The sequence below is a fragment of the Alligator mississippiensis genome, chromosome 14 (genome assembly GCF_030867095.1).
Source record: "Alligator mississippiensis isolate rAllMis1 chromosome 14, rAllMis1, whole genome shotgun sequence".
NCBI lineage: Eukaryota > Metazoa > Chordata > Crocodylia > Alligatoridae > Alligator > Alligator mississippiensis.
The window spans coordinates 1169050-1195650 of NC_081837.1; the positions used below are offsets into that span (position 1 = coordinate 1169050).

Genomic DNA, 26601 nt, shown 5'->3' on the forward strand with positions numbered 1-26601 from the left:
CAACTGAAAGGGAGACAGGGCTTGGCACACCCAAAAAGAGGAGGCATGGACGGTCTCAGAAAATACCTAGTGAAATCTGCTGTTTGGTGAATCTCAGACTTTTCAAGGCCTGGAAGAGGGAAGTCGGAGAACTAGAGACCAAGAAGCCAGAGCTGCAGACACCCCACAGAGATCACTTGGAAAGAATCGGGCTGGCTAAATTACAACAGACCTCCAACCTGGCAGGTCTGAGCGCCGATTACTCCCAATTTAGAAAAAGTTACCACCACGCTAACTGCACGTGTGCTCCGACAGAGCCGGCCGGGACGCTCACAAAAGCGGTTTCTCGAACGATTCTGCTTCGAAACTTGGCCATTTCTTTTCAGAGAAAGGCAGCAGAGGGACAGAGCTGCCTTGTCAAAGACCCACCATTGCCAACGCGATGGAAAAAGAGTATCCAGGCTGACAACCTCCTGTCCCACAACAATTGCTCAATTTGTACAACACGCTCACTTACACACGCGCGTGCAGCCAACCGACCAACACCCATGCCCTGCAAAGCCAAGCACCAGAAACCCGATATGCTTTCCTTGTGCAAATACCTCCATAGCACAAATGCTTCCAGCCTCCCAGGTCCTGCGCCAAGGATCCTCAGTGCCGAGCAACAGCAAAGCAGGGCTCGCCATGGTCTTGGATCCCGAACGCCGGCTGCGGGATCCCACCCCGCTACGCGTCACGGCAGACACCGGGCCCTTTGAACAGAGAAGCCATGCCCTGGCAACCCTGTGAGAAGTGTAAATACCCCGAACTCTCCGGGCAGAGCGCAGGGCAGACAACCATGCAGAACGCCAGAAGAACCACTACCACTGGTGGCTGTGTGGTAGAGTTTCTACCTACCACATGGGAGACTCTGAGTTCAGATCCCAGCTGGGGTGACTTGGGATGAAACAACTTCTCTGCAGCTCTGTGTTGAATAGCTACTGGATTCATGAAAACGCAGGCTTGAGAGGGTTTAAGACCTCGAAACCTGAACCCATCATTTTTCTCACTGCTTCTAATACACTGAATTCCCAAAGCCCTTTAAAGGAGTTAAAAATGAGTGCTGACTCGCCACATTTAGGGCTTAAAAGAATTCCATGAAGACGAGAAAATCGCTTGACCTCCACATTCAAGACGTACTCACGAATGCAACCAGGACGCAGCACTCCCCAAGAACTTTCCAGGCATCCTCTGGGCAGATTCCCACCCCAAATTATGCCCAGCTCATTTTAATCAAAAGGAGACAAAACCATTGCAAGTTGCCACCGCCCCGGGCCTTCCTTCCTTTGCTACTGCTGCACCTGAGTAAGCAATAAGAAATGCTCAGATTCAGCAGAAAAACATCCACGCTCTCTCCTCTTCCCTCATTCTTCTCATACTTTCACGAGGCAAAACCCAGGTCTGGGTCTCAGTGACAACACACACAGATGGGAGCGCTCGCCAAAGCGTGTTAACCGAGGCAGGAGATTTTAGTTGCACTAACAACGACCAGATCCCTCTAAGCATCTGATTTTTCACCCCGCTACAGAATGCTGCCCATCCAGCAAATGGTACTTTACCCTTTTTTCAGCTTAAATAGCTCGTGACCCCAGAAAATTCATGCAACCAACTGCCCCTGCCCATCGCACCCCTCCAAGCGAGAGCGGAGCCACGCGTAGCACAAACACAAGGCGCAGCTCTCGCAGGAAGATCTCCGGAGGGCTTACTTAGCTGCTTAGTCACTAAATATCCCTGTAGTCTGAGCATTGTGACTTATGAGCAAGCCTCTTGCTAAAGTGCCACGGAGAACATCAGTGCCTTTCACGCATGCAGCAATAAACCGCATAATGGCACATTACAATGCGAACAGGTGATTAAGAGCAGCCAAAGGCAGCATTAAATTCAGAGTGGTCAGATGACTGCCCTGGGAAAGCAGCCGTTCCCTGCTGGCCAAAGCGCACGCGTTTGCTTCGTTAAGAATTCCTCGTCAGCTCCAACCCCCATAGGGTTGTTTTAAGGTTTCAAGAAACCTTCCACAGACTGCAGAAAAGCTGCCCCTTGCTCAATCCCTGTGGGGTCACAGAGGCCAAAGCCCCTCACCTTAAAGCAGCACCAGAGGAAGAGACTTGGGATGACAAAAGCAATTTTAAAGGAAGGGTTTTTGGTTACAAAGGACAACCTTTTTTTAAAGTGGAAGCATTTCATTTGAATTCTTGCTGTTCAGGCTCTACTGCAGCCTGACTTGCAAATCGTCCTGTCCACACCAGCCTGGTAAACCGAGAGCAAGTCCGGTTTCCTGACGGCAATAGGATGCGTACGGAGGTGCTGACCATGGCTCCACTGTTAAGATGCGATTCCATTTTGTACTTAAAAATCTTGCTTCAAATTCTGTGCGTTTTACATGGCCTCTCCAAATGTACTGCGCTGAACTTTTCAGAACGGGACATTTTCTGAGATTTTGCAGGTAAATCCATTGGACGTTAAACACTCATTGAAAACCAGGCCCTTTAAGAAATTCAGGTCAGTCTTCTCTTGGTCCCAGATGCTTCTCACAATAAATGTATGCAGGCAATTCAAACCATCCACGCAGTTAAAATTAATCAAAATCTGGTGCCTAGACTGCATTTAAAGACATGAGGCTGTAATTAGGCTAGGTTTTAATAGTTGCATCTCACTGTTGTTATACACGCAGGTCAGAGCAAAGCAAGGCAGGCTGCTGGGACAAAGGTGACTCCACCAACCCATCCCTTCTCCTCCTCCTCCTGGGCTGGTTTGCACGGTCCAGTCCTGCTTGTTGTGCCAGTGTTGGGGGAGAAGGCTGGGCCATTTGGAAGGTCTCGCTCCACGTGACAAAGCCCAGCGGTTACTGCTGCCTGTACTGTCCCTGTGCCTTGTAGGGAACAGCTGGGGGAAACCAGGGAACCATGCAGAGCGACTGGGAAGTTCTCAGGACGCGGACGTTGTCTCACTGTACATGCACTCCACAGTCTCACAGCATTTGCTAAGGCTCCCTATGTCCCACAAGTGCCCGGCACACTCGCAAGGCCTTGCACCACGGGGCAAAGGGATGGAGGAGATGCTCGTCACGAGCTGTCACAGGCCGGTGGCTTGTAGGAAACGGATCTTGCTTGGAAAAGCAGTAAGCATGGAAATCTAGCTCTAGGCGCGTGGAACAAAACCGGCACGTTCGAAGCTCCAAGATGAACTCCAGATCTTCACATTTTATCCCACAAAGCTAAGGACCGGGTGGGGGGCAGGCAGCAACATCTATTCACACCAAAAAACAGCTTCCAACCACTACGTTGCCCACCCTGGGGTCCCTTACGCCTGGCAAGGGCCGGCAGCACGGATGGCTCGCTGGGGTACTTTGCTTCTACTCGGCTCTATTTCACGCAGCGGCTGTACGAAATGCCACGACCCCGCTGCACGATCCAAGTTCAGCCTACACAAATGTTCAAAAGCCAAAAATGAACTGAGAGCAAAGTTGCCGAGGTGCAAATGTCTGCAAAAGCCCGGCAGGAAGGCAGCTGGCTTGCATTAAATGTTCAGGCCCCGGATGAAAAAAAAGTCAGCATCTCATTTACCTTCCTGATTACAACCCCGAGGATAAAACTCTCCGCTGAAGTGACACGCCTCCCTTTTACCTCTCCCCAACTAACTCAAAGGTGCAGTTTCGAACTACACGTTGGATTCCCTTGAATATGCTCACGGTAATGACAAGGAACGGCTGGAACGTGGAATGATTCAGACCTCCTTCCAAAGGAAAGACTCTGACTCTCAAAACCGTCTGGGCTCAACAATGGTTGGCGATTTAAGTAGTAGCTATTCGGATACAAAGCTGCAGCGCTCCTTTTTACAGTACACGCTCGCCCCTCCCTTCCTCGAGCCCCAGCCAACTTTGAAAAACTAGTCGATCCCAGCCGGTTTCCTCACTCGCTCCAAGGCTCGGCCTCGTGTCATGAGCTTATCTCCCCGACTTCCGGCCTTCTGAGTCTTAAACTGCCCCTCCATTACTGGGCATTACCACGCACACGCCCTCGTGGAGGACCTCCGCTCTAAACGTGCTAGAGGAACAAGAGAGAAATCTAACCATTTCCCACAGCTACATGACTAAACTAGCTTTGTATTCCCAGGCAACGGATACAATAGCCTTTTAATATTTTATAAATGGAAAACTGCAAAATAACGTTACAGAGGAGGAGGAGGAGTCCCTTGATGTGGCAATAAATCACAATGCCGGCAAGTGTACTTGGGAATAAACAAGTAGGAGCCACGAACAATAGGAAGTCACCCTTGGTACGGGCTGAAACGCTATGTCAGCATCTCCCAACCTTTGGGCTTTCTGAATCAAGATGGACCTTCCTGCAATCCCTGTAACACTTTCAATCAAAATCAATTTTTGCTCCGTGCAGTTTAGTTAACCACGATTTTGCTTACAAACCATCTTGCCTTTCAAGCTCACCTCCATTTATAACGGTAGGCAGGCACCTGGATTAAATAGTTAGGGGAGGAAGGCAGAGGGCATTTAAGCAGATGTGGTCCATCTCCTTGGGAGCTCAGCGACAGCGGTACGTCTTCGTCCTTTTCCCCAAGTCACGGAGGCCAACACCCAAGAGCAAAGGCAACTAAGGAGCTTGCGGGCTGCAATACCTGAAGGCCACATGCTTTTCCCGCGTGCCTTGCAGTCCTTGTGCACCTGATGACAACCAAGGGTGACGAGGCTTCAAACCAGCACTTGTGATTTTGAACAGAGCGTATAATACACTTCAAAAAGACAATGCTGCATCTACCAGCTCACAATAGGCACGCATTATACCGAATGACATCAGTCCCATCCAACCCATTCTTTTGTCCCAGCGCAGCAGCAAGCTCAAGGTTATGATCTGAAAATATAAAAAGCCCTTTTAGACTGGTCCCAATAGCTTCTTTTAAAATACTACATGCCTGCTGAAGCGCAGAACAGTAGGTCTTAATTGTAAGATGGATTTTTACATAGCTCCTGACCTTTTGTCTAAATGAGGCCCAAAAAAGAAGGAAGAGCAATGCGTCACTCCAGTTATTAAAATCCATCAAGCTCAGACTTTAGCCTTGGGATAACCACAGCCAAAAAATTGACTTGCAAGTAATTATCACTGCTATCTGCAATAAAAGTTAATTGGACATAATTGAACTAAAGCCCTAATCTGAATGAAGCTGTTGCTGGCAAGGAGCCTGCTCCTGCTCCCACTCTACAAATGAAAGTGCTAGCAATAATGTGGACAAACATGAAATCGCTCTCACAGCTTCCCCATTGCAATTCGCTCGGCATTTCTGCTAATGCCCAGCTTGTTGGGCCAAGATAAAGCCATTAACAATGCCTCTCCTCACTAAAGAGGCATTTGAACCATAACCAGGAGCACAAAGGAGGAAGAGTTTCTGAAACACACCCCAAGTTGCCGCTTGGCTGACCCCCTGGCTGCTTAGTACTGAAATGGCAGCACCATCAGAGTTTCACAAACCCTCAAGCGCTGTAAATCTGATGAGCGGAAGGACTGAAATGCTCCTTCTGCATGTGCGAAACCGGAAATGTATTAACTAGAAATACTGTTTTTTCCCCCCCCACAATATTGGTCATTTGAACCGACCACCTTGGGAAATCTCGGTTGCTTTTGCTGTTCCAGAACCAGGCTTCTCAGCTCTTTGCTGCAGCGGTGACAATCAACTGCCTTTAAGTGCTCAGCCCATGCAGGTGCTTGGGGGAGGGGAGCTTTTAGCTTCATTCCTGCTGGTTGGCCCATTTATATTTTGCATTTTTGCTAACTAACAGACCAGAAAATGGCTCCCCCTCCCTTTCAAACCTGCTTCCACTTGTAATAATTAACACTTTGCCCTTCGCCCGCGTCTCTCAAAGCACTTGACAAACATCACTCAGGCCTCACCACCACGGAGACAGGCAAGAATGACACCCCTCCACCCCCCACCAGAGAAGGATACCCTACAGAGGAATAAACCAGGACACAGGAGCTAAAATAGGAGAGGAAAGGGCTTTTGTGACTGAGGCACTGGGCAGACCGCAGGAGATGGCTGCAACATCTGTTGCTGCCTCACATTCCCCACGTGATAGTAGGCAAGCTCTTCACAGCCTCTGTGCCTCAGCTTGCCCATCTGTAAAATGGACACTAGACTTCCACACCTGGAGGGAGCGGCGAGGATAAGTGTCAGCTCCCACTGGTGGGGGGGCCTTACAGCAAGGTCTCCAGGTAAGTGAGCAGCGTGGCTGGAAAGAGAGCCTGGGTCTTGATCCAAGAAGTCCTACCTTCGGCCACCGCTCGTCCACTCACGACTCTTCAGAACAGGGCAGCATTGCTCGTCTCCGGGAAGCCAAGATTCAAGACCTGGAAACGCCAACTCCCCCGTGCCCCAGCCCCAGGTCTGCGACTCATTCGGGTAGATTCAAAGCAGCCATTTCATATTCAAGCTATTTTTAGAGTTAACTCCTCATTTTGACATGCGATAGGAGCTGACAGGCAACACAGATGTAAGGTAGCTCCTACCAGGTGCTGAAGGCCTGGCCCAAGGCTAGGATCAGGCTGGGGAGATGTGGAACCGACAGCAAGCAGAAAAACTAAAGGGCCCTGCCAAGGCTTCGAGCTGTACAGTCACACTTGAAACGATCGCTACCGGCTGGCGTAGGAGCAAGAAGAGAGCTCCCCGACTGAAATCAGGGTGGGAGGGGACCGGGGAAGTGGCTTGCTTGCATTGCGTTTGGATTAGTCTCCGCTGCACTTTCACCATAGGAAAGCATGGAGAGGCGTTCAGTTCTGCTCTTCCTCCCCTTCTGTAGCAAAAGGGCTTGCAGCACTACAGCCGAGCAGGCCCCCCAGGCGAGCAGCGACGTGCTGGGCTGTGCCGCAACAACTGTTTCACAAGGCACAACACTGCGCAGAGGAAGGGAAAAATGCAGGAAGCAAAGTGCAGAAGTCAGGGTGCGGGGTACTTTAGACAGGCGGAGCGTACAATTGGGACACACCTGGCTAGCCTGCCTACTGCTAAAATGAGGCAGCGAGCCACGTTAGCCTGAAGGCAGGCAGCACCTTCCAGGCTAACTTCATACCACGCAAGCTCCTGCTTCTCCGACCCATGCAGTGTCCAAGGTGCTGCCCTGCCTTCCTTCTACAATGCACCAGGGGCTCTTCAGCAAGCGCCGGAACAAGGAAGCAGACAAGGTTTTTTGAGTAGATGGCATGCATCTCTTTTATGAGACCAACTACATAGTTGGAGAAGTTGTTCTTTGCAACCTTTCGGGCACGACCGCCCTTCTTCAGGCATAGGGAGAGTCTGTAACAAGGAAGCAGCCCTCCAGGTTCCTGGATGGCCCTTGAAACACCCAGCAGGATGCACTGCCCTCCCCAAAAGCGTGCACCAAAGGGATCACACCACTCCTTCCTGGACCTCCCAACTGCACCTGCAAGCTCCGGGAAGCTGAACAGTTACACAAATGCACCTTTGTTTGGAAAGGGATTAAGGCTGCTTTAACCCGGGGCCCTGCCACCGCCCCTCAATGCAAACCCTACCCAGGCCAGCAACCAGCAAGTCCCAGACACTCCCGCGCCTGCCTGCCTGCCCGCCCATACGTCGAGCGATTCTGCGTCCTCCCGCAGAGCTTCCTTCTGCCCTCAAGCAACGAGGAATCCTGCTACGTGCTTTCCCTCGCAGCAGACGGCAAAACTCGGTGACAGCCACAGCAGCGGCATCCTGTGCGCACAAGCTGTTTGCTATATGCTGGGTTACGGGGGAAGGACCAGGCTGGGGAGAAGGATATGTATTACAGTGTAAATTTTTGAGCGGTGCTTCCTCCCTCCACTCCAACAGCCAGGAACTAGTTTCCAGGCTGCTCCAGTCCCACCAGCGGATGACGCTGGGCTAAGAGCCGAACCTACCTCATTTGCTTCGATGTCTAGCACGCAGCTGGCTAAGAAATCAGCAGAAGGTGGGCAATGCCTCGCTCTGCACTGGCTGCTCCACCGAAGAGGAACGGACTCACCGAGGCCTGCAGGAGTGACCGAAAAGCCTAGGACTGAGCCCCAGAGCACGGCTTTTAGAGGGGTCCTCGTGGCTGTACATGATTGACTGCCTGTTTTTCCAGTCCCCCCCTCCCCTTTCCTTTTAAAAGCAATTAATTCACACAGTGATAAAATTTACCTGGGGCGTGATTAGCTCCAATCTCAACGGGTAGCTTCCGTCTCATTGTAAGTTATGGGAAATGATAGCCATCTTGAGCACGGGAAAATTGCGAGTTAGAGAAAGATAATGACTGTGTTTTTCTGTGCCAATAATTTCTTCAAATGCGCAGTCACAGCGAACTGGCAACAGTTTTAACTATGTGAGATGTGTAAACAACAAGCCAGCTATTTGCTAGGCAGACATTGCAAAAAAATGGTGAAAGTCTTAATTTTGTAAGATGACTTCTAGCTCAAACCAGCAACATGCCTAGTTAAAAATGCAGGAAAAAAAAAAAAAAATCAATCTTCATCTATAGATTTGCACCATAAATCTGGGACAGATACTCTAGTCTTCATCCACGACAACGAGCTTGAATTCCTGCTCAATATAAAAAAACCAAAAAAATCACCTCTTCCTCTGCAAAAGAGGCATTACTACTCCACTAGCACAGCAAACTTAGCACCGACTGGATCCGGGTTTCAGCCACTGCTGGACAGATGCTTGTGCTACTTGGGCATGTTTGGTCAAGATGAGAGTTGCTTCATTTTGTGTTACCGACTTTATTCCTGAGTTCACAGGCCAGGTGCAGTACAAATACGATTGCATGACCCCGTCACAAAGCACTATTTTTTTTTTTTTTGGGGGGGGGGGGGAGGGTTGGGGAGAAACAAGTGAGATTTGTGGTTAAAATGCAAGACAAAAAAATCTTGGTTTTATTCCTTGGGGTCCCGCAGACATTCTGCGTGACCTTGGGAAGTCAGCCTCTATGCACCTGTTTTCCATTTGTAATATGAGGATAATACTTTCCTGCTTCACAGGGGATGCTGTAAGGCTTAATTAATAATTGGAAAGCACTCTGAAAGGCTCCATTGGAAGCTACTTTACAAGTGTAAGGTGCTCGCGGGGTAAGAAAGCCAACCCCAAGAGGGAAAGGCTGATTCAGAAGGAGAGGGCATTACCAGGAAGACAAAAAGACCAGACTTTTACCTGGCAACGGGTACAGGGGTCCTACCACCATCTTGTCCTAGACCTACTTTCCATACAAGTTTCCTGAAAAACCCAGTGGACACCTTGGTACTTCCGAACAGGGGGAAAAACAAAAATATACATTCGCACATCCAGCCCCTGCTGTGAACAAAGATCGCTGCTGCAGAGAGATTGCCTTACAAGCACAAAAACTAGCCGGTCGGCCTCCAGCTCCTTGCTGTCCACCGTGCAGAACAGCAATGGGGAAACTTGGCTGGAGCACTTGAGAGACGGTGGAAAGCTCAACGTATCATCAGAACAAGAGATTTCTGTCCACAGATTCAGAAAAGCCAAGTTTCGGAGCGTGATGCTTGGCAGCGTCCTTGTGCAGCTACAAAGAAAAAGCCCTGTTCCCATGAAAGGCTGCAAAAGGCCTCCCGCTTCCTACAAGAGGTTTCCCAGCTCATCTCTGGCGAGTAGCTGTTCACATGCCCACGGGTCAGCATAAGAAGCCCGTTATCACTGTGCAACAAACTAGGATGGAGCAAAGCTGAAGCTGGATTCTCTGAACAGCCTGGGACAGGAGATGGAGCGGACTTGGCCAACACACAAATGCCCCATAGTTGCAACTAAGACGTAGAGAGGAACTCAATGCATTCATTCACAACTGCCACAAATCTGTAGCATGACGACCAGAAATGGTTCTAGAGCCCCCTTTCACACCCCCTACGCAAGGCAGCATAGGACCCCTTTGCCTTAACACCGCGAAAGGCCAGCGCCGATTCTTTTTGAACAGATGCCGGCCTTTCCCGGCATTAAGGCCGAGACGACTTGCCGGCAAATGTTCTCACTGATCTCACTAAAGCTTCCCAAACCGTTAAGGTGGTAGGAAGACGAAACCTTCCCCCTTCACTGAACTGCATTTGTACGGTTTATAACTCTGTGATGGATAAAAGCTCTGCAGAAGCTGTAATTAATGTTTTTTCTTGGAAGGCATGCTCAACCCTTTGGCACTCATACCTTTAATGAAAAGCAATTTATCAACTTGCTTTGAAAAGCTGAATCTGCCTTTTTAATGCAAAGAGAGAGACACGCGTTGCTTAAAGCACATTCTGGGAACGTAATGCACACGCGAACGTTCACGAGCGCTGTCAGCCGCGGTCCTGATTTTGATACGGATGACACTAATCAGAATCCTCGTCTAGCCTGGCAGTAACATGTGCTTTCTGGCTTACCTGGGGCTCTCCAAGCTGCGACGCAGCCCAGCGGGAAGCTCACAGATGTGCTCTTGTAGAACTGAAGTCAGAGCTGCTTCTTCGGGGCATTATGGAAAACGCGGGACTGTGTCTCGACTGTGTGGCAGCTTTCTCACCACTGAGCAGCACTCAGATGCCACGCGGGTGTACTGACTGCAATTTGCACACCTGTTCGGCTTACAAAGCAGGCAAAAAATAAAGTGCTTACAGAGTGTGCAATGCTTGTTTCTCAAATCTAACGCTACCTTCCGCTGCTGATACATGCAAAAAGCTTTCAGTGAGAAGAAAAGGCATTGCAGGAATGCCTGCGCCAGTATTAGCTACTGGCACACTTTGCCAGCCTTTGGACTAGTTGGCGTCTTAAAAGTGAACATCACCAGAACTACCTTACAAGTAGCCAGTGCAGAAAACGGTCTCTGCTCTACAGGGTGACTTGAATTTAAAAGCTAAATATTTCCATTACACATGTGAGTCCGTTTCCCACTACTGCAGTCTCCTGCTCCTTCATCATTTGTCTTTTGACACAGATAAATGCCAGTGGAGATTATGTTTGCTGATAAAGGAGGAGAAATAAGCAGCAATGTGTCCTTGGAATAAGACAAAAGGTGCTGAGGTCCAGACTGCCAGAGCAGATCAAGGAACTGCCTGCTGAAATTATAAACCTAAAAGTTAAGAGAACGTCTTTCAGCACTGCTTTGATATTTTGCAAAAAAGCAGCGAGTGGGGAAAATGGACCCAGACCCAAACAACATCGAGGTGCTGGGGGTGAAATCTGGGGTAAGCAATCTCCAAAGGAGCAAAGGGGGGAAAAAAGGAACGTAACCTCTGTTTTGAGCGTGCCAGCTCCACAGATCCCCCGTTGAGAGGACCCGTCCTGCCACGTAGCAACCGACCCCCGTCAAAGCAGTTAGACGCCGAAAGAGCCCACCCAGCACTCTCGCGCAGGGCACATATCTCATGTCTTCAGGGAAGAGGGGACGGTCAAATCAGTGGAGGGAACATCTTCAAACTGCAAAGATTGCTTCAATAAATACCCCTTCTTTCTTTGCGATACAGTTGCCGCAGGCCCCACCAGCTGGGAATGAAAATCCACAAGAAGCGAGCTGGGTACCGCTAGTAGAAGAGGACAACATTTTTCTCCCGGAGTGGAGCATCCCATCTGATCAACGTGCGCTGTATTAGCAGAACGACGCTTTGTAAATCATCAAGAGGCGCCCAGCCCACCCGACTCCAGAACGGGATCTCTTTAGAAACAAACTGGCTCTCTGCTTCTTGCTGCAAGCCACAAGCAATCTTAAGGATCTGAAAGATTTTCTTCTTTTCTGGTCAAGAAAATAGCCAGACTTCTTAACAGTCAAGTTGTGCAGCCAAGTCTGAAGCAGAAGATCAAGGAGCCCAGTAAATCATTTGCTTTAAATCAGTCATACTGAAGATTTTAGAAGGGAGTTTTAGGACTCAGCAATCCTCCTGAACATTCATTCGTACAAGAAAGACCTGCCGTCAGGTGGAAAGTTCACAAACTCACCTAATAGATCCTGCAGCTAATGAGCAGATGCAAGACAGAGCAGGGACCTTGATAAGACTGTGAGAACCAAGGTTTTAATCTTATGGCTTCCCAGGTTACAATGTGGACCTGACAAAGCCCGTCACAAAGCGTGAGGAATGAAATCGGTGCAGACATAAATCCTACAATTGGAAGGGAGGGAGAGGCTGAAGTTGTAGGTCTGTTTTGGCCAGACAGGGATCAAGGCAGAGCTTAGGGACAGCAGCTTTCGCCCCCTTGCTTTGAGGGTGCTGGTGCCCAGGGGCAGGCGTGCACTCCCACGGCTCTGAAGAGAGGTCTGTCATATGGCAGGAGACTCTCGGGGTGGAGAGGGAACTGTTCCTGATGTACCGCATGGATATTACAGGCTCTTAACAAGCCTTTCTGGCCCAGTTCAACCACGTGAAAAGCACTTTAGGCAAAACTTCTAGCTATGACAAACTGGTTTTATTGCTCTTGTCTTGTACTTGCCAGACAGGCCCCTGATTCAGCAGCCTGGAACAATATCTTGACTTGCAGGGGAATAAAACACCACTGCTCCGGTCTCGCAGGATTCGGTCACCCAACCTCTTTCTTCCTCCTGCAATGGTCCAGGTGCTGCCTTTGTTCTGCTGGTGACAGAAGTGGTACCTTCTGCATAGGCCCTATTCTTCTCCTTTAAACTAGATGGGTATTATTTTAAACTGGTTTGAAACAATCTTGAATAAAGCACCTACCATTTCAAGATCTTCATATGAAAAGCTGCTTTTGAAGTTCTACTACTTTCATTTAGCCCCAAACCAAGCCCAAGTCATTTAAACTCTAGTAAGTTCCTGTAACGACTGCTCATGAAAGACCAATATTATAGCTATTTAACACAAACCCACATTTCATTTCAAGCTGTGGTATTATTAGCCATTTCTAAAATGCATTCAATGTTAACCAAGCCCAGAGCATTTTCCCTCTTCACTATTGTATACTCTTTAATTTGCATCGACCCGAGTTCAATATTCAATGACATAAAACTCAAAGAGCACCTTCGGAGCAAGAGCAAAGAGGACTCATTCGGAGAGCAACATTCTTATTTGCAATAAACTTTCTCTCGTGGAAAATCAGCTAAAAGCAAGTGCCTTATTATCTCCTGTTGTGCAGAGATCTGTTAAAGTTTAACCACGTTATGAAACTGCATACTCTTCTTTGGGCTGAACCGGGAGCAGAGGACATTTTGGCCGCACTCCCTGGCAAGTGCAATTAATTCTCTGAATCCTGGTTCAATGGACTTTCTTCCCCATCTCACAGGTAGCCTCGTGCCAGCCCACCTGCCTGGCTGGCCTCACGTCTGGGCCCGATGCCACGGGCAAGGGGGCCAGGCCGGAGGGGTCCTGCTGGCCCCCTTTCTCAGTTTGGGAACTCCTTATTTGTTGGCCTTCTACGCCGTCCCACGTTTTCATCTCGGTTCGGCAATCCCACCCCTCAGTCTGCAGAAGTCACCTCGTCCCACCAGAACCTCGCCTGGACCCGCAGCCAATTCGCTCAGCACTGAAACACCTGCCACTACCCAGGAGCGCCGTCAAAGGGGAGAAGCAAGACATTTTTCACCTTAATCCAATGCCAAAGAGTTAAGCTACATACCGTGCTGATCCCGGAAAGGTACTAATGGCATTGCCGTCTCCTATTTATCACTGGATATCTAACCTACCACATGTCCGTGAAATGACGGTCCTGTGACACCAAGCACTTCAAACTGGGCCACTCAGCAACATACATACACCCAGTTCTTGAACAAGCTATTTGAAGCTGCTTTGCCAGCAGTTTCTGGCCTGTACAGTTGGAAAGCACATAGTTCTGGCCTCACAAAGAGCAGACCTGTAAATGACATCTCGAGGATTAACCTGATTGAGATGCAATTTGCCTAGCAACCATTCATTAAGCAGAGTTCAGAAACGGGCCAGCGATCTAGTCCACCTCCTTATCGGAGCTGCAAGCAGATAACCGGCTCTGCTGTGTCCTCTACCCCTGTTTCAGGCGCGTGGTAAACAGCTTTTTCAGAAGTTCGGCCTCCTCCAGTAAATATCCGGGAACGGCCCCTTTCTCTAAACACACATGGGATTTAGTTGCAGAAGTGCCCGACCAGCTTGAAACAACAGTTGAAAAGCACCACCGTGTAAATGCAGCCACAGTTCTCTTTTATCCCCTCACCTGGAGGGACGAGAGCCTACCCCCAGCCTTAAAATAAAGGACTAAGCCCAAACATTTCAGCATGCCTGGGTTTGCCGATCATTTAGAGAAGCTCAATAGCAATCTTATTCCTCTCCTTCAGCATGTGAAAGGAATCGATTTGTATCCCTGAAGCCTTTGATAAAGGCTCTCCCTCTCCGAGGGGACTCAAGGCTGGTGCCCCCCTCCCATTAAGCCCCGTCGCTCACAAAACGAGTGGAACAGAACATAAAATGTCGTTGGCAAAAATCAAAGCAGCTACTTGGGTTTCAATAGCACAAAGCGGCTCGGCCACAGCGCAGCAATCCTTTGCCCACAGGAAGCCATCAGCTGTTCTTCTTTTGCATCCAAGTTAAACGAGAGGGATGAGGATGGACATACCTACGACCACGCATCTGAATGCTCCTTCCTTAGCATGCAGCTCTGTGGGGAAATCACGGTGACATACAGCATGCCATTACTATTAAATATTTAAGCCCGAAAAATTAAACTGACAATAAAAAATTAATGCCGTGTAATACAACTGCAGAAGAGGAGGGGGGGGGGTCTTCCCAGCGGTGAAAGGCGCAGGGGCCACCACTTCACCTTTGTGAGCAAGTGAGCGGCGCGGTTCCTGCACAATCCTCCAAGTCTCTCCGACCTGTGCCGTCCTGCCGCCTCCTCATTATGCACCAGGCTTGCAATAAAGGCCAGGGCACGGCACAGCAGACCTGCGCTGGGGGCTGGCTTGCTCTTTTGTGCTTTAGGCTTCCTAAAGGCTGGCCCCTCGGAGGAAAGGCAGTTTTGTGACTTCCTGGCTGGGAGGACGAAAGAAGCAGTGAGGCTGCAACAATTCCTGCCGGGGCCAGCCCAGAGCCGGGGGAGAGAGCGCAAACATCCGCTGGGCTGGGAAGAGCTGGGGAGCGCAGCTCGCTTACCCTAGAGCGCGGCTGCGGGCTGGGGGAGCCCGCGGGGTGACACCGGGGAACTGGGGAGCAGCCCCCCTCCTGCCTCCAGTGGAATGGGGGCCGGGCAGGGCACGGCTGCAGGCCGGGTGCTTGGCCCCGGTGGGAAGGGCATGCCCTGGCCCCGCAGGATGCGGCCAGGCCCCAGGTGCCGGCGAGGCTTACCGGGTGTTGGCTGGCAGAGGCGGTGCACGCAGCCCCCATGCTTGGGGCCGGGGCCGGGGCCGCTGCAGGCATCCTCCCGGCTCGGCTCAGCTCGGCTCCCGGAAACCGGCCCCTCCCCGGGGCTGACGGACGGCCGCCCGCCGCCAATGGCAGCCCCGGCCCCGGCGAGCCGGGCGGCGGGAGGGGCGACCGGGCAGCCGGCGATTGGTGGCCGCCAGCCCTTTGTTAGCTGCCCGAGCCGCCCGGGGAGGCTGGGGCACCTGCCCTGCCTGGGCACCCCCCACCTCCCTGCTGCTCCGGGGCTGCCTGGCAGGTGGGCTCCGACGTGGGTAGGGAGGGCAGGCCGAGCTGCAAGGGCAGCACCAGGCACCAGGGCGGCTGCACTTCCACCTGCAGAGCAGCGCCGGGCACCTGGGCAGGCTTCCAGGGCAGACTGGGAGGAGAAGAGCGAGCACAGGACAAGCATCCCGAAAGCCAGGAAAGGGGGCTCTGCCCTTCGAGACAGGCTAACGGGGGCTTGGAGTCAGGCTTCAAAGAGCGAGCTAGGGTTTTCTTAACTTCCCTGCTAAATAAAAGCAGGCTAGACGCAGGCACACACAGACACACACACGCTCGTTGCCTAACAACCCTCTTTAATGTTCCTGGTCCCTGATACTTTCCCTATACTTTCTGGCTAAGCCTCCTCTTCCAGTCCTAATCTGCATCATCAAAATAGGCGCCCTGCTGGGAAGTATTAAAATGGCAACCCCCCACGGAGGCCACTGCCTCTTCCACTGTGCGCACATACCGAAACGGCGATACATATTTCTAAAAATACGCTGGAGATGCTTTGACGTTGTCATTTTGTTAACGGGGTGGTTTTTTGTGGGGGGGGGGAAGGGGGTAATTATTGGAGCGTTCATCAGACCCGGCTGTTAAAGCCTCCCCTGGTAGCACAATGGATGTATAAAAGTCACCCATAAAAAGCTGGTGCCAGCACTAATCCTCCTCCAAAATGTGGAGGGCTCAAATCAAGCTCTGCATTTCAACAAGCATCCTCCCTCTGAAGCCTTGGAGCATTAATGAAATAATCCTTCACACTCCGAAGGGGTATCGTGCGGGATAGCTGGGGAAGCGGAGGCCCGCAATGATGAGTGGCGAAGGCAGGAGGAGCTGAGCCCGTCAACCCCCCGGACTGCAAAACGCAGGCGTGGAGTCGGGGCCTGCTCCTTTCTTTGCTGCTGGCTGTGCCGAAGGGGGAGAAGCCTGTGTCAGATGCCAAGTCATCCGCCCCACGTTGCACAGTGAGTCAGTGAGAGACAGGCACAGGACTGGGAGACTGAAAATCAATCACTCGACCAGAAATGAGTTATCCTGGGAAGCTTCTCCTGCTTCATTTTGGTTCCGATAAATGTGCAGGGGGCTGAAGGACAAATGTATGCAATACTTCCTTTGCAGTATGTCCTAACGGAGAGGTTTAACCAACGCTAAACTTCTCGATGCACGATCATGCCCACGAGTTGGAAATACTGGATGCGCTGCCTTTCGAGCTCTTCATCATCTTATGTTCAGTGCCATGTGCATAAACTAGTTAAAGGGATTCTCACTATGCCTTTGGAGATGGAACAAATCATTTTCTCCACCATCCAGGTGTTCCCGAGAGACACTGCAACTCCGAATGCTTGCATGTGTAAACTTGTCCAGTGAGTTGAAATAAAAATGTGGAACGCTCATACTTGACTCAGTTATTTAAAAAAATACAAACCAGGAAAACTAATTTGCTTTTCAACAACAAAATATTCTCAAACCCTCCACTTGCCAGCAACAAAAATCAGGACACGCACCCAGCGCACACATAATTCACGGAAATTTCTCCTTTCTTCCTGTGATAAGAAACGTGGCAGTCAAAAGTAATATTTTAATTGGCACATGCACTGAAACTACTGCCTACTCATCATTTACTGGGCTTAGTACTAACAAAAGACAAAGATTGTGGGGCTCACATGCAGCACTTTCTGATATCATTCGCATTTTGGGCTGTGCTTGCCCCTGTGGGACCACAGCTCTGCAATATCATGGCACGGGTCTATTCATTCTCAGATGGGAGAGCTGGCATTTTCCTGCGCAAATCATTTATTCCTGTAGGGATCTGCAGGCCCAGGCTCAACGTCACAACCTATTTATCCATCTTTGCTGGCTTTCCAAGAGAAGTCAGATCCACAGTACTTCCTGAAAGACCCAGGCAGAAACTACTTTCGTTCTGGCTTATTACCTCTCTCTAAACAAGCCGTCATGTTTAAAAGTGGGCCCAAGACCATTGAACACAGAACAGCTGCCATATTTTCTTACTGCACTTCCAGTATCTAACTCATTGCTACGAGATTTTAATTGAACACCTACTCGGAAGTCCCAGGAGTGTAGATTATGGATTATCAAGAAAATTAAACGCTAAACATTTCAGAAATCTGGCTTCCATCAGCAGACACCAAGTTTTATGCATTTTCATAGCAGACACTACATAAGAATGAAATCAAATTTAATTGCCTCTTAAATAACTGCAACAGCCACTTTAATTTTATTTCAACAGCAATGAGTTATTCATAAATCAAGTGGTTCAAATCCTAGCATGGAATGACAAGTAAATAGAGCAGAACACATTTGAGCAGAGTATAAACCCTACACGACGAAAGGCAATTTTTCTTAAACATAGTGCACAGGCATTTTATAAATGTCATAAAAACTATGAGGATGCAGGCACTCAAAGCCATAGTCTTCATCAATCCTGGAAAATTATCCAATTCCTCAACATCAAGGAATAAAGAAAAGCCCACTCGTGGAGAGAGCCTTGCCAAATTGGAAAGTGCTAAAAGAATGATTGGGATTTTGATAATCGGCTGCAATTTCTGTCTCTTGCACTAGATGGTAGCAGGCAGAATCTTAATTTGTTCCTCCGGTGCTTTGAATCTGTTCAACTGGTTGTCATTTAGATTGCATACTACACGGCACACAGCGACTTCCAACTCCCTACGATTTTTGGTTTGGGCTTGCAAGTGCATTTACTATTAATCTGTACGTGGGACGATATACTGAAAAATGACGCCATGTATATGGGAACACCCACAAAAATATATAATTTACTAATCACCCCAATTTTTAAAGTAGGTTTTATTCTCTTCAATTTCCAGACCATTAAAGTAACAAGCCCTACTGAGGTTTAATCACACCGATTCAAACTGCGTCACCAGAAAACACCTGGATTGTTTTCAATGTAAAAAACAGATGCTATAACTATTCTCAGTTCTCAAAAAAAAAGTCATCCCAGCAAACAAGCAGAAACAAAGGACAATCAGAGCACAGACAAAAGGTTTCCCAAGTGCTTGTCTAGCACGGAGTGGGGGGAAATCGAATTCCTAAGCAATACTGTGCGAAATCAGATAAGGACTAAACGAAATCCTGCAGGATCTCCATGCCGAAGCCGCAGAGCGCAGCAGAACGGAGTAGGGATTACGTTAGAACAGTTCATCTGGTAAATGTCTGAAAAGTGACTTCTTCCAAAACAAGCTGTTTCTAAACCCGCATACTTGAAGCCTGCCCAAATGTGAAATAAGTCACACAGTGGCGTGAGCAAAAACAATTTCTGAGGCTGGTGAGAGCCACTTTCACGAGCCTGCCCTGGCCTTTCCAGACGCTGAAGAGCGCACTTTAGCCGTGGGCACTTGTGAGCTCAAGAACCTCTGAATTAAGAGCTCTAGTAAGTGGGCACCACTTCCCGGGCAGCTGGACGGCACAGCAGAGAAGCGAGAGCTGGCACCCTGCAAGAAAGGCTCCCAATGGCTGGAGAGAAAGACGAGGCGAGTAAACTTGTGAATCGCGAATCTGGCAAACTTCAACGAGCACCCAGTCTCCCTCCAGCCCTGAAACCAAATCTTTCTCCTTGCCCATTAAACTCCTGCAGCCATCATAAAAGCACTGGACTTTGTTTCCGTGCAGTCCCATTAACTGGCAGAACCGAGAAAATAAAATGGAAGTAAATCTCGTCATAAAAACGAAAGCCAATTATAACCGATATAAAGCCAACACTCGATTCTCAGATGTTGCAGGCTTTGAGCCAGTAAGTGGAGCGAGGTGAACGCGGTTTCCGATGACTGCAGACGCACACAGAGAAAAGGGCCATCAGGATTTCTGCAACTGAGAAGACCAAACAGCCTAAGGAAACCAGCAACAGAAGCGATGGACGCGTGAAGGCCACGGACCTTGCTGGACAGATGGGTTATCACGAAGGACTGTCCTTTCCAGGGGGGAAGGACGTACGTTGTACCATGCCATACTGGCAAAGGAGCCATGGAAGACACCTTCCCCGAAGACTGTGGAGTGTGTGTCATTTTTTAATGCTCAGACAATGAGCTTTATGTTGCACATTATTTCTTTGAAAAGAAGACTACTAGTGTAAGTGGAGTCTGACCTTAAAATTAAGATGGTGCTTCTCTAGGTAGGTAAACGCTGCGTGCTATGTATTTAGAGACAGGAGAGATGAAGAGGAGCAGCAGGGGTGGGGACAACAGTATTCACAGCAGAATACAACACGCACAAAATCTTGACAGTATGAAAGCAAGAATAGGGATGGCAGGGTGTTTTTGTAGAAGGGGAGCAGAGAAAGCAAAAAACCTCACCGTGCTGACTACTAAAATGAGCAATACGCTCACTGAAGAAAACAAGGGAATAATACCTCATTTTCATTCCTTGCTTTTATGGTACCTCTAGAGGTTGGTCATTTTGCTCTGCCAGGAGCCCCATGGCCATCACACAAAAGAAAGATTATCTGGGGGGAGCTGAACTTGGTGATCATCTCAGCTGTGGAGCAAAGAGAAAGGAGAACACTAAAATATTTTACCTGTTCTCAGTACAAATCGCGAGAAGTCACATTCAAGAAAAGACAACTCAATACTAGACTCGCTATGAATAGCAAAGCACGTCACTTCACCTATTTCCACTTGCTCTCACATGGTTCCCATTTTAGAAACAATCAGAACCCCACTGGAAACAATATACAGCATCCTAATTGGGCTGTCTGCACCGAATACGTCAGCAGCATATCACTTGGCAGATCATTTTTGACTTACTGATTTAAACAAAAAAAACAAACCTAAAAATAACTTCACTTTTGTGATTAACCTTTTTGTCACATGACTATGCTAGACATTGTGAGAAATTAAAGAATAGATATACTTCCCGTAATTTCTCCTCGACTGCAAGCTGAACCGCGCTGGAGGTGTATGTCACTGGAGATGCTAGATACAATATAGGGTTCTGTTATGGATTTGAGTGACGCATATAATCATTTTTAGGTAGGAGTTGGTCGAAGATTAAAATTCCCAGTGTTGCATTTACCACGAACAGTTTTGCAATAAATCTTTCTTGGACAAGTTCATCTGCGCGTCTGTCTTGGTGGTTAGATCAGTTCAGTTACGTGGACAGCACATGCACGCAACCCCATTTCAGAAATGCAGCAGAGCCCGCCAAACGCTACACAAGATAGTCCACGTCTCAACCTGCATCAAACAGAGGTGCAAGCTGGAACGCCACGCGACGAGTCTCCAATCCCCACTCCCCGTAAGGAGGAGACGGACATCGCCGGTTTGGATCCCTGTGCACAGCCACATATTTGTGATGACATCTTGCCAAACAAAGAACAAACAGGATGGTGCAAAACAGCAAACAGAAAAACACAACCCACTAAACGGAGCGTAGACGTGGTGGCAACAAATACTGAGTCGCCTACAGACCTCAGCGGGTTTTAAAAGCTGCACGTTTCCCGGAGCACTGCACAAAATCAGGTCTAACAAAGTTTTGACGAGGCAAGTAGCAGGAAGAGTAAGCATCCACACGGCCTGATCTGTGACTGAAGAACACACCAGTCTTTGTTACATCCAGATTCGCCTCGTGCCAGACAAGGAGCGAAGCCAAGTTACAAGTCACTGAAATAATCAATGGAATATTTAAGAAGTGTGATGTCCAATGAAAACATGGCCCAATGAGAATATGCCTTCACAGTGCTTAATGCAGGGTTTCTGGATCGTAACAGTGCCTTGTGCCAATCAAGTGCCACAAGTCTTCGCCTCCCTAGTGAGTTAAAATACCAAGACGCTCCGGAGAGGGGAAGGGGGTTATGAAATGCTCCCACACATGGATTGCTAGAATTAAACTTTGACATGGAAAGAAATGTAAACATGGCAGGGGGGAGGGATGAAATCATATGGCAAGCTTCATACAAAATGCAAACTGGTAGTGTCTCCTCCATTTGCAGGGGTGAAGTTTAACACAGTCTTAAAATGCTTTGAAGTTAAAAGCCATAACAAGATTGCAGCAACCACCACGGGTGAAACTGTGAGCCCTCAAACATCCAAGGTAGCGCCTTTCATCACGAGCACTCCCACCGAGGTGAAGAGGCCTTGCTTGTGTCGGACTCGATGAGGGGACGCGTATCACAATTCATCCTTACAGCAGTGTGAAAATGGATGCTGCTCCGTTGTGCCAGAAATATGCGCTTTAAGCCGCTTATCTACGAGCCTCAATCACTTACTCACTACTTCCTACCAAACTAGACAATGGGCCATGTTCTCAGCGGCGGTTTTTATGCTCTGTAAAGGCTGGGTGGTCCCAGGAGTTACTACAACTTGGAGGAAACGTTAGACAGACTTTTAAGGAAATCGCTGCATTTTGTCAAATTAATCCCCCCTCTCTCACTATTCAAGCTGGTGCATAAATTAAAAAGATGACCGTGCACATTGGAGGCTTCCAACCCTCAGGCCACGAAGGGTTGGCTGCTGGACCAGAAGTCCGGAAGTGACCGGCGTACTGTGGACCAGCTGCCAACCCTCTTCTATACTAAATATAAAAAAGGGTTGGCTGCCGGTCCGCAGTACGCGGGTCACTTCTGGTCTACAGTTCACTTCCAGCCCACAGTCTATAAAGGTTGGGAACCACAAATGTACATTATAAAAAATCCAAACTCTCTTAGCTGTGTGGACCAGTTAGTGGGTTTTGGGAAGGAGAGAGTCAGCCAGTTCAGACAGAAGTGAAGACGTGGACGACAATGAAAAGGCAGAGTAAGAGAGAAAACCTAGGGCCCAGAAAGGAACATATAAAAAAAGCACAAACCCCACATTCAAGCATGACTCTGATTATGGAAGAGGATACATGCTAAGGCATGCACACATTTCACATTAGGCTGCTGCATGTCTGGAAAAAACAGATACTTCAGTTTGAAAAAAAGAAATCTAATTTCACCTCTTGAACTAGCATGGCTCTTGCCACAGCCACCAGAAGTAAATGCAGGGGAAAAAATAGCTACCAGAGAACTTAAATCAACTTGTATTCACATTTGCTTAAAGCACAAAGCCGATTTACAGAAAATAAAAAAGCCCTCTACATTTTTACAGCTGAAGCAAGGCATTAATAGTGGGCATTTCTGAGCCCCTTTTTAGAACGCCGCTGTTAACAGAGACGATCCCTTCAAACCGTGCCCCGACGGGAGATCGGCTGGGAACAGGGAGGGAAGGAGGAACCCGAGCCACCATCTCATGCAAAATGTTGTTTATTTTGCTGGAAGTACATCCGTTATTCCATTAACACAATTCATAACATGATGCATACGGCATCAAAAGCAGGGTCACTCCTGTCAACATTAAAGCAGCAGAGACTCTCGTACAAATCTTCAGGCAGTCTGCATATTCTTTTATCTCTGCATAAAAGAAGGGTTTTTTTCTTTAATATTTCAAAAAACTATGTCCACCGCAAACAAAATACATACGAAGTGTGAAAGAACAGCAATCTTCTTTCCCATGCCTTCTATTATATCAGATGGGTCTATTTTTGTTCAACTCCTGTTTCAAAGATAGGCACTCTTCTCTTCTCAGTCGCAGGCTGAATGGACTTCAGTATAATTCAATGCGGTCTCTTCAAATATTTCCAATTTTTCATAGCGCTCTTTCAAGTCGGGCGCATAAATTGGAAGTCCATTCATCCAGTGCTGCCCCCAGCTCTCACTTTCTCTACCCGTCACCCTCTCCCTGAAAGAAGGCCAGCCCTCTAGCCTCCTCATTTCAGGTGAAAGCCATTTCATTTCTATTATGAGCGCTGCCGGCACATCCTTCAGACCGCAGGCTTCCCAAAGAGGCAGGCCATCTTTAGAAGAACGTCGGATCCTCATCTCATCCTCCTGTTACCCTGAATATCATTTTTGGCCTGGATCTTCCTCTCCCAAAAGTACCATTTCAGAACAGTTTCTTCTCCATTAAAGCAAGTCTGTTTCGTTGTTGCTGCTGCTGCAATTACCCAGAAGTTTTTAGACTCTTCAGGGCTATTTATTCCTCCAAAATCTTCAGTAATTAACCAGCTGGCAAGCTATCCCTTCCCCCCCTTGGGTTTTTTTAAACCTACTTCAGCAGAGCCTCTCTCACTGTGTTACCTACTTGGCCAAAGCTTTATACCTATAAATCCACTTCTGATGACGGGAGCAGCTGCCTCCGGTGCTCCTGCTCCAGTAACGCGCCCCTGCCGAGCCCCTCCCGAGGCAGGGATTTCAAGGTGCACCAGATCAAGGTCTGCACGCAGCTGCCCAGAACTGAGGAAACACGTGCCCGGACCAGGATCCCAGACGCCACTTGGCATTCACGCGTGCGTCTCCATCTCAGGCGGGCCCTCCGATGCTAGACAGCAAAAGCTCATCTGCTTGGAGGACACCCACGCTATTTCCTAATCCCCCAGGTTCATTAGTAAGCCGAATCTCCATTAAAATGCTGCATTTTTTCAAAAGAGCTTCTGTTGCTTCCTTGGACTCTGAGAGACTTCAAGTTCTTAGGGAGCAAGAAAACGCCGCACCAAAAACGTGGTCCTCAACCTTTTGGGTGGCTCACGGCACCCGCTGTTCGCGGCCACTCCTTTTTTTGACGACAGGGGAACAAGAGAGCAATCTTCCCGCTGCAAAGAGCTCAGGAAGAGGAACGCTAGGAGTTTCTGTATAGGATCTCTGCGTGCGTCATGCTTGCTGCGGCACCCTTGCGAGGATCTTGGGCACCCCAAAGCACCGTAGCACCCATGCAAGGATCTCCGGCCACTCCGTGGCAGCATCCCAGAGCACCCTTGGGAGGATCTCGGGCACCCCAAGGCACCACGTAACACCCTTGCAAGAATCTCAGGTCACCCCGTGCCACGGTAGCAGCCCGCAGCACCCTTGCAAGGATCTTGTGGACCCCAAGGCACCGCGGCACCCTGTAGCACCTGTGCCAGGATCTCAGGCCACCCTGTGCCACCACAGCATCTCACAGCACCCTGGCAAGGATCTTGGGCTCCCGTGCAAGGAGCTCAGGCCACCCCGTGGCACTGCAGCACCCCAGATCACCCTTGCAAGGATCTCAGGGCTCCCCAAGGCACCGTGGTGACCCACCACAAGGATCTTAGGGCCGCCACGCAAAGCTCTCACGGCACCCCAACGCACCACAGTGCTCCACAGTACCCTTGTGAGGACCTCCGGGCACCCCGTAACACCCCTGCGAGGATCTCGGCGCGCCCACGGCACCGTAGCACCCCGGGGCGAGGATCTGTGTCCCCTTCGGCACTGTGGCATCCCGCCGCAGCACCCCACAGCACTCCCGTGGGGATCTGGGGCACCCCTGCGAGGATCTCGTAGCACCCCACAGCACTGCAGCACCCCTGCGAGGATCTGGGGCACCCCTGCAAGGATGCCAAAGCATCCCACAGCACCCTCGTGAGGATTTTGGGCAAGCCGCAAGGATCTCGCACCCCTGCACGGATCTCGGGCACCCCGCAAGGATCTCAAGGCGCTCTGCAATGCTGCAGCACCCCTGTGAGGATGTTGGGCACCCCTACAAGGACGCCCAAGCACCCTGGTGAGGATTTGGGGCACCCCGCGAGGACCTCGCAGGGGTGCCCAAGGTATCAGGGCACCCCGGGGCCCCCGTGCACGGATGGCCAGCCCCCCGTGGCCCCCCGAGGCGCGGCGCGGGCGGTGGCCGGGGGAGGGGCGCGCGGGCCGGCACTTACTCTCGGGGCCGCTGCCCGGGCCTCATGGCGCCGCCGCTCCGCCCGCTCCGGCCGCCACCGCCGTGCTGGCTGCGCCGGCCGCTCTGCGCGTGCGCGACTCGCCGTGCGCAGGCGCCGCCCCGCCCCTGGGAGGCCGGCGCAAGCGCACTGAGCGCCGCCGGCCGGGCGGGGCAGGACGCCGGCGGCGCAGGCGCAGTAGCGGCGGCCCCGGCGCAGGCGCAGTGGCGCTCCGGGCCACGCCCCCACGCCTCCAGCTGGGCGCTGCAGCACGTGGCGGGACGGCCTCGAGGGTGCAGCGCCGGGCACGCGTGACCCGCCCCTTCCCCTGCCAGCGCCGGGGGAGCAGGCCACCTCAGCCTCTCCCCGGGCACAGCCACTGACACTGAGCGCCCAGCTAAAGGAGCAGACCCTACGCAGCAGCAGGGAAGCTGGCAGGAAAGAGCCCCTTGTTGGCAAGGAACTGCCAAGGGGAGGCTCAAGGAGGCTGAGGGAAGCGGCCCTGGGTCTTGTGGAGTCAGGGCTCAGGATGAGCTCCTGGAAGAGCCGATGACTCAAGGTTAACGCGCAAAGTCTTCACCGCAGGCGCAGAGGGGCTCGGACGCAAAAGCCGGGCTGCCTCCTTTGCGGAGAAGCACCCCCGGGCTGCTCTAAGACCCGGCCTGCACGAGAGGGACGGTTACCCCGGTAAATGCTGGGATACAGCAACGCGGCGGGGCGGGGAGTTCTTCCAGGCCTCTTGCACCTGACGCCGTGCAACAGTCGTTGAAGTAGTAATCCAGGACTCGGCCCCCACGTCCCCTGAGCACAGCTACAGCGCCCCGCAGGGAGGCACGGAACAGCATAAAAGGGACCTGCATACGCCCGCGGTTCACAGAACAGCAGGCCTGCTCCTCCAACCCACCCCGCTGTCCCTCTCTCCCTTGACCTGCGGCTGCCCATTCCTAGCCCAGACCACGCCGTGCACAAGCACAAGCACACGCTGCTGCAGCCTCCAGCAAAGTTGGAAGCACCCCAAGCAAAATAAGGATCCTGTTGTACTGCTGAGTTGCTGGTTCAGCAGGTTTGTAAATAAGGATATACCTTTAGGACAATGCTGGAGCACCAGAACCGTCTGCACTCTGGAGGGAGGCGGAGAAGTTTCTATCCAACTCTGTGGGGGGAAGGCAGGCAGGCAGAGTTGGGCAAAACCCAGCTTCAATCAAATCAGTAGCGTAGGCCCAACACCCACTGCTTTGGATGGCTAAGTACAGCATCTCTGCCACCGAGGAACAGGACAAGTGCGTCCCTTCCG

General features: G+C 50.4%; 1 protein-coding gene across 11 annotated transcripts in view; it reads right to left on the reverse strand.

The window, feature by feature from the left end:
- The window catches only part of FAM222B (family with sequence similarity 222 member B), a 37498-nt gene extending 12089 nt beyond the window's left edge, over positions 1-25409 (reverse strand). For 2 of the 11 annotated variants that reach the window (XM_014602006.3, XM_006263450.4), the window contains exon 1: positions 15270-15355. Coding sequence is in view for 1 of the 11 variants with exons in the window: in XM_019492618.2 (XP_019348163.1) it covers positions 11245-11380 (136 nt within the window). In the remaining 10 variants the exon portion in view is untranslated. The other 9 variants (XM_019492617.2, XM_059717542.1, XM_059717545.1 and 6 more) reach the window with 9 other exon arrangements.
- Between the last annotated feature and the right edge of the window lie 1192 nt (positions 25410-26601).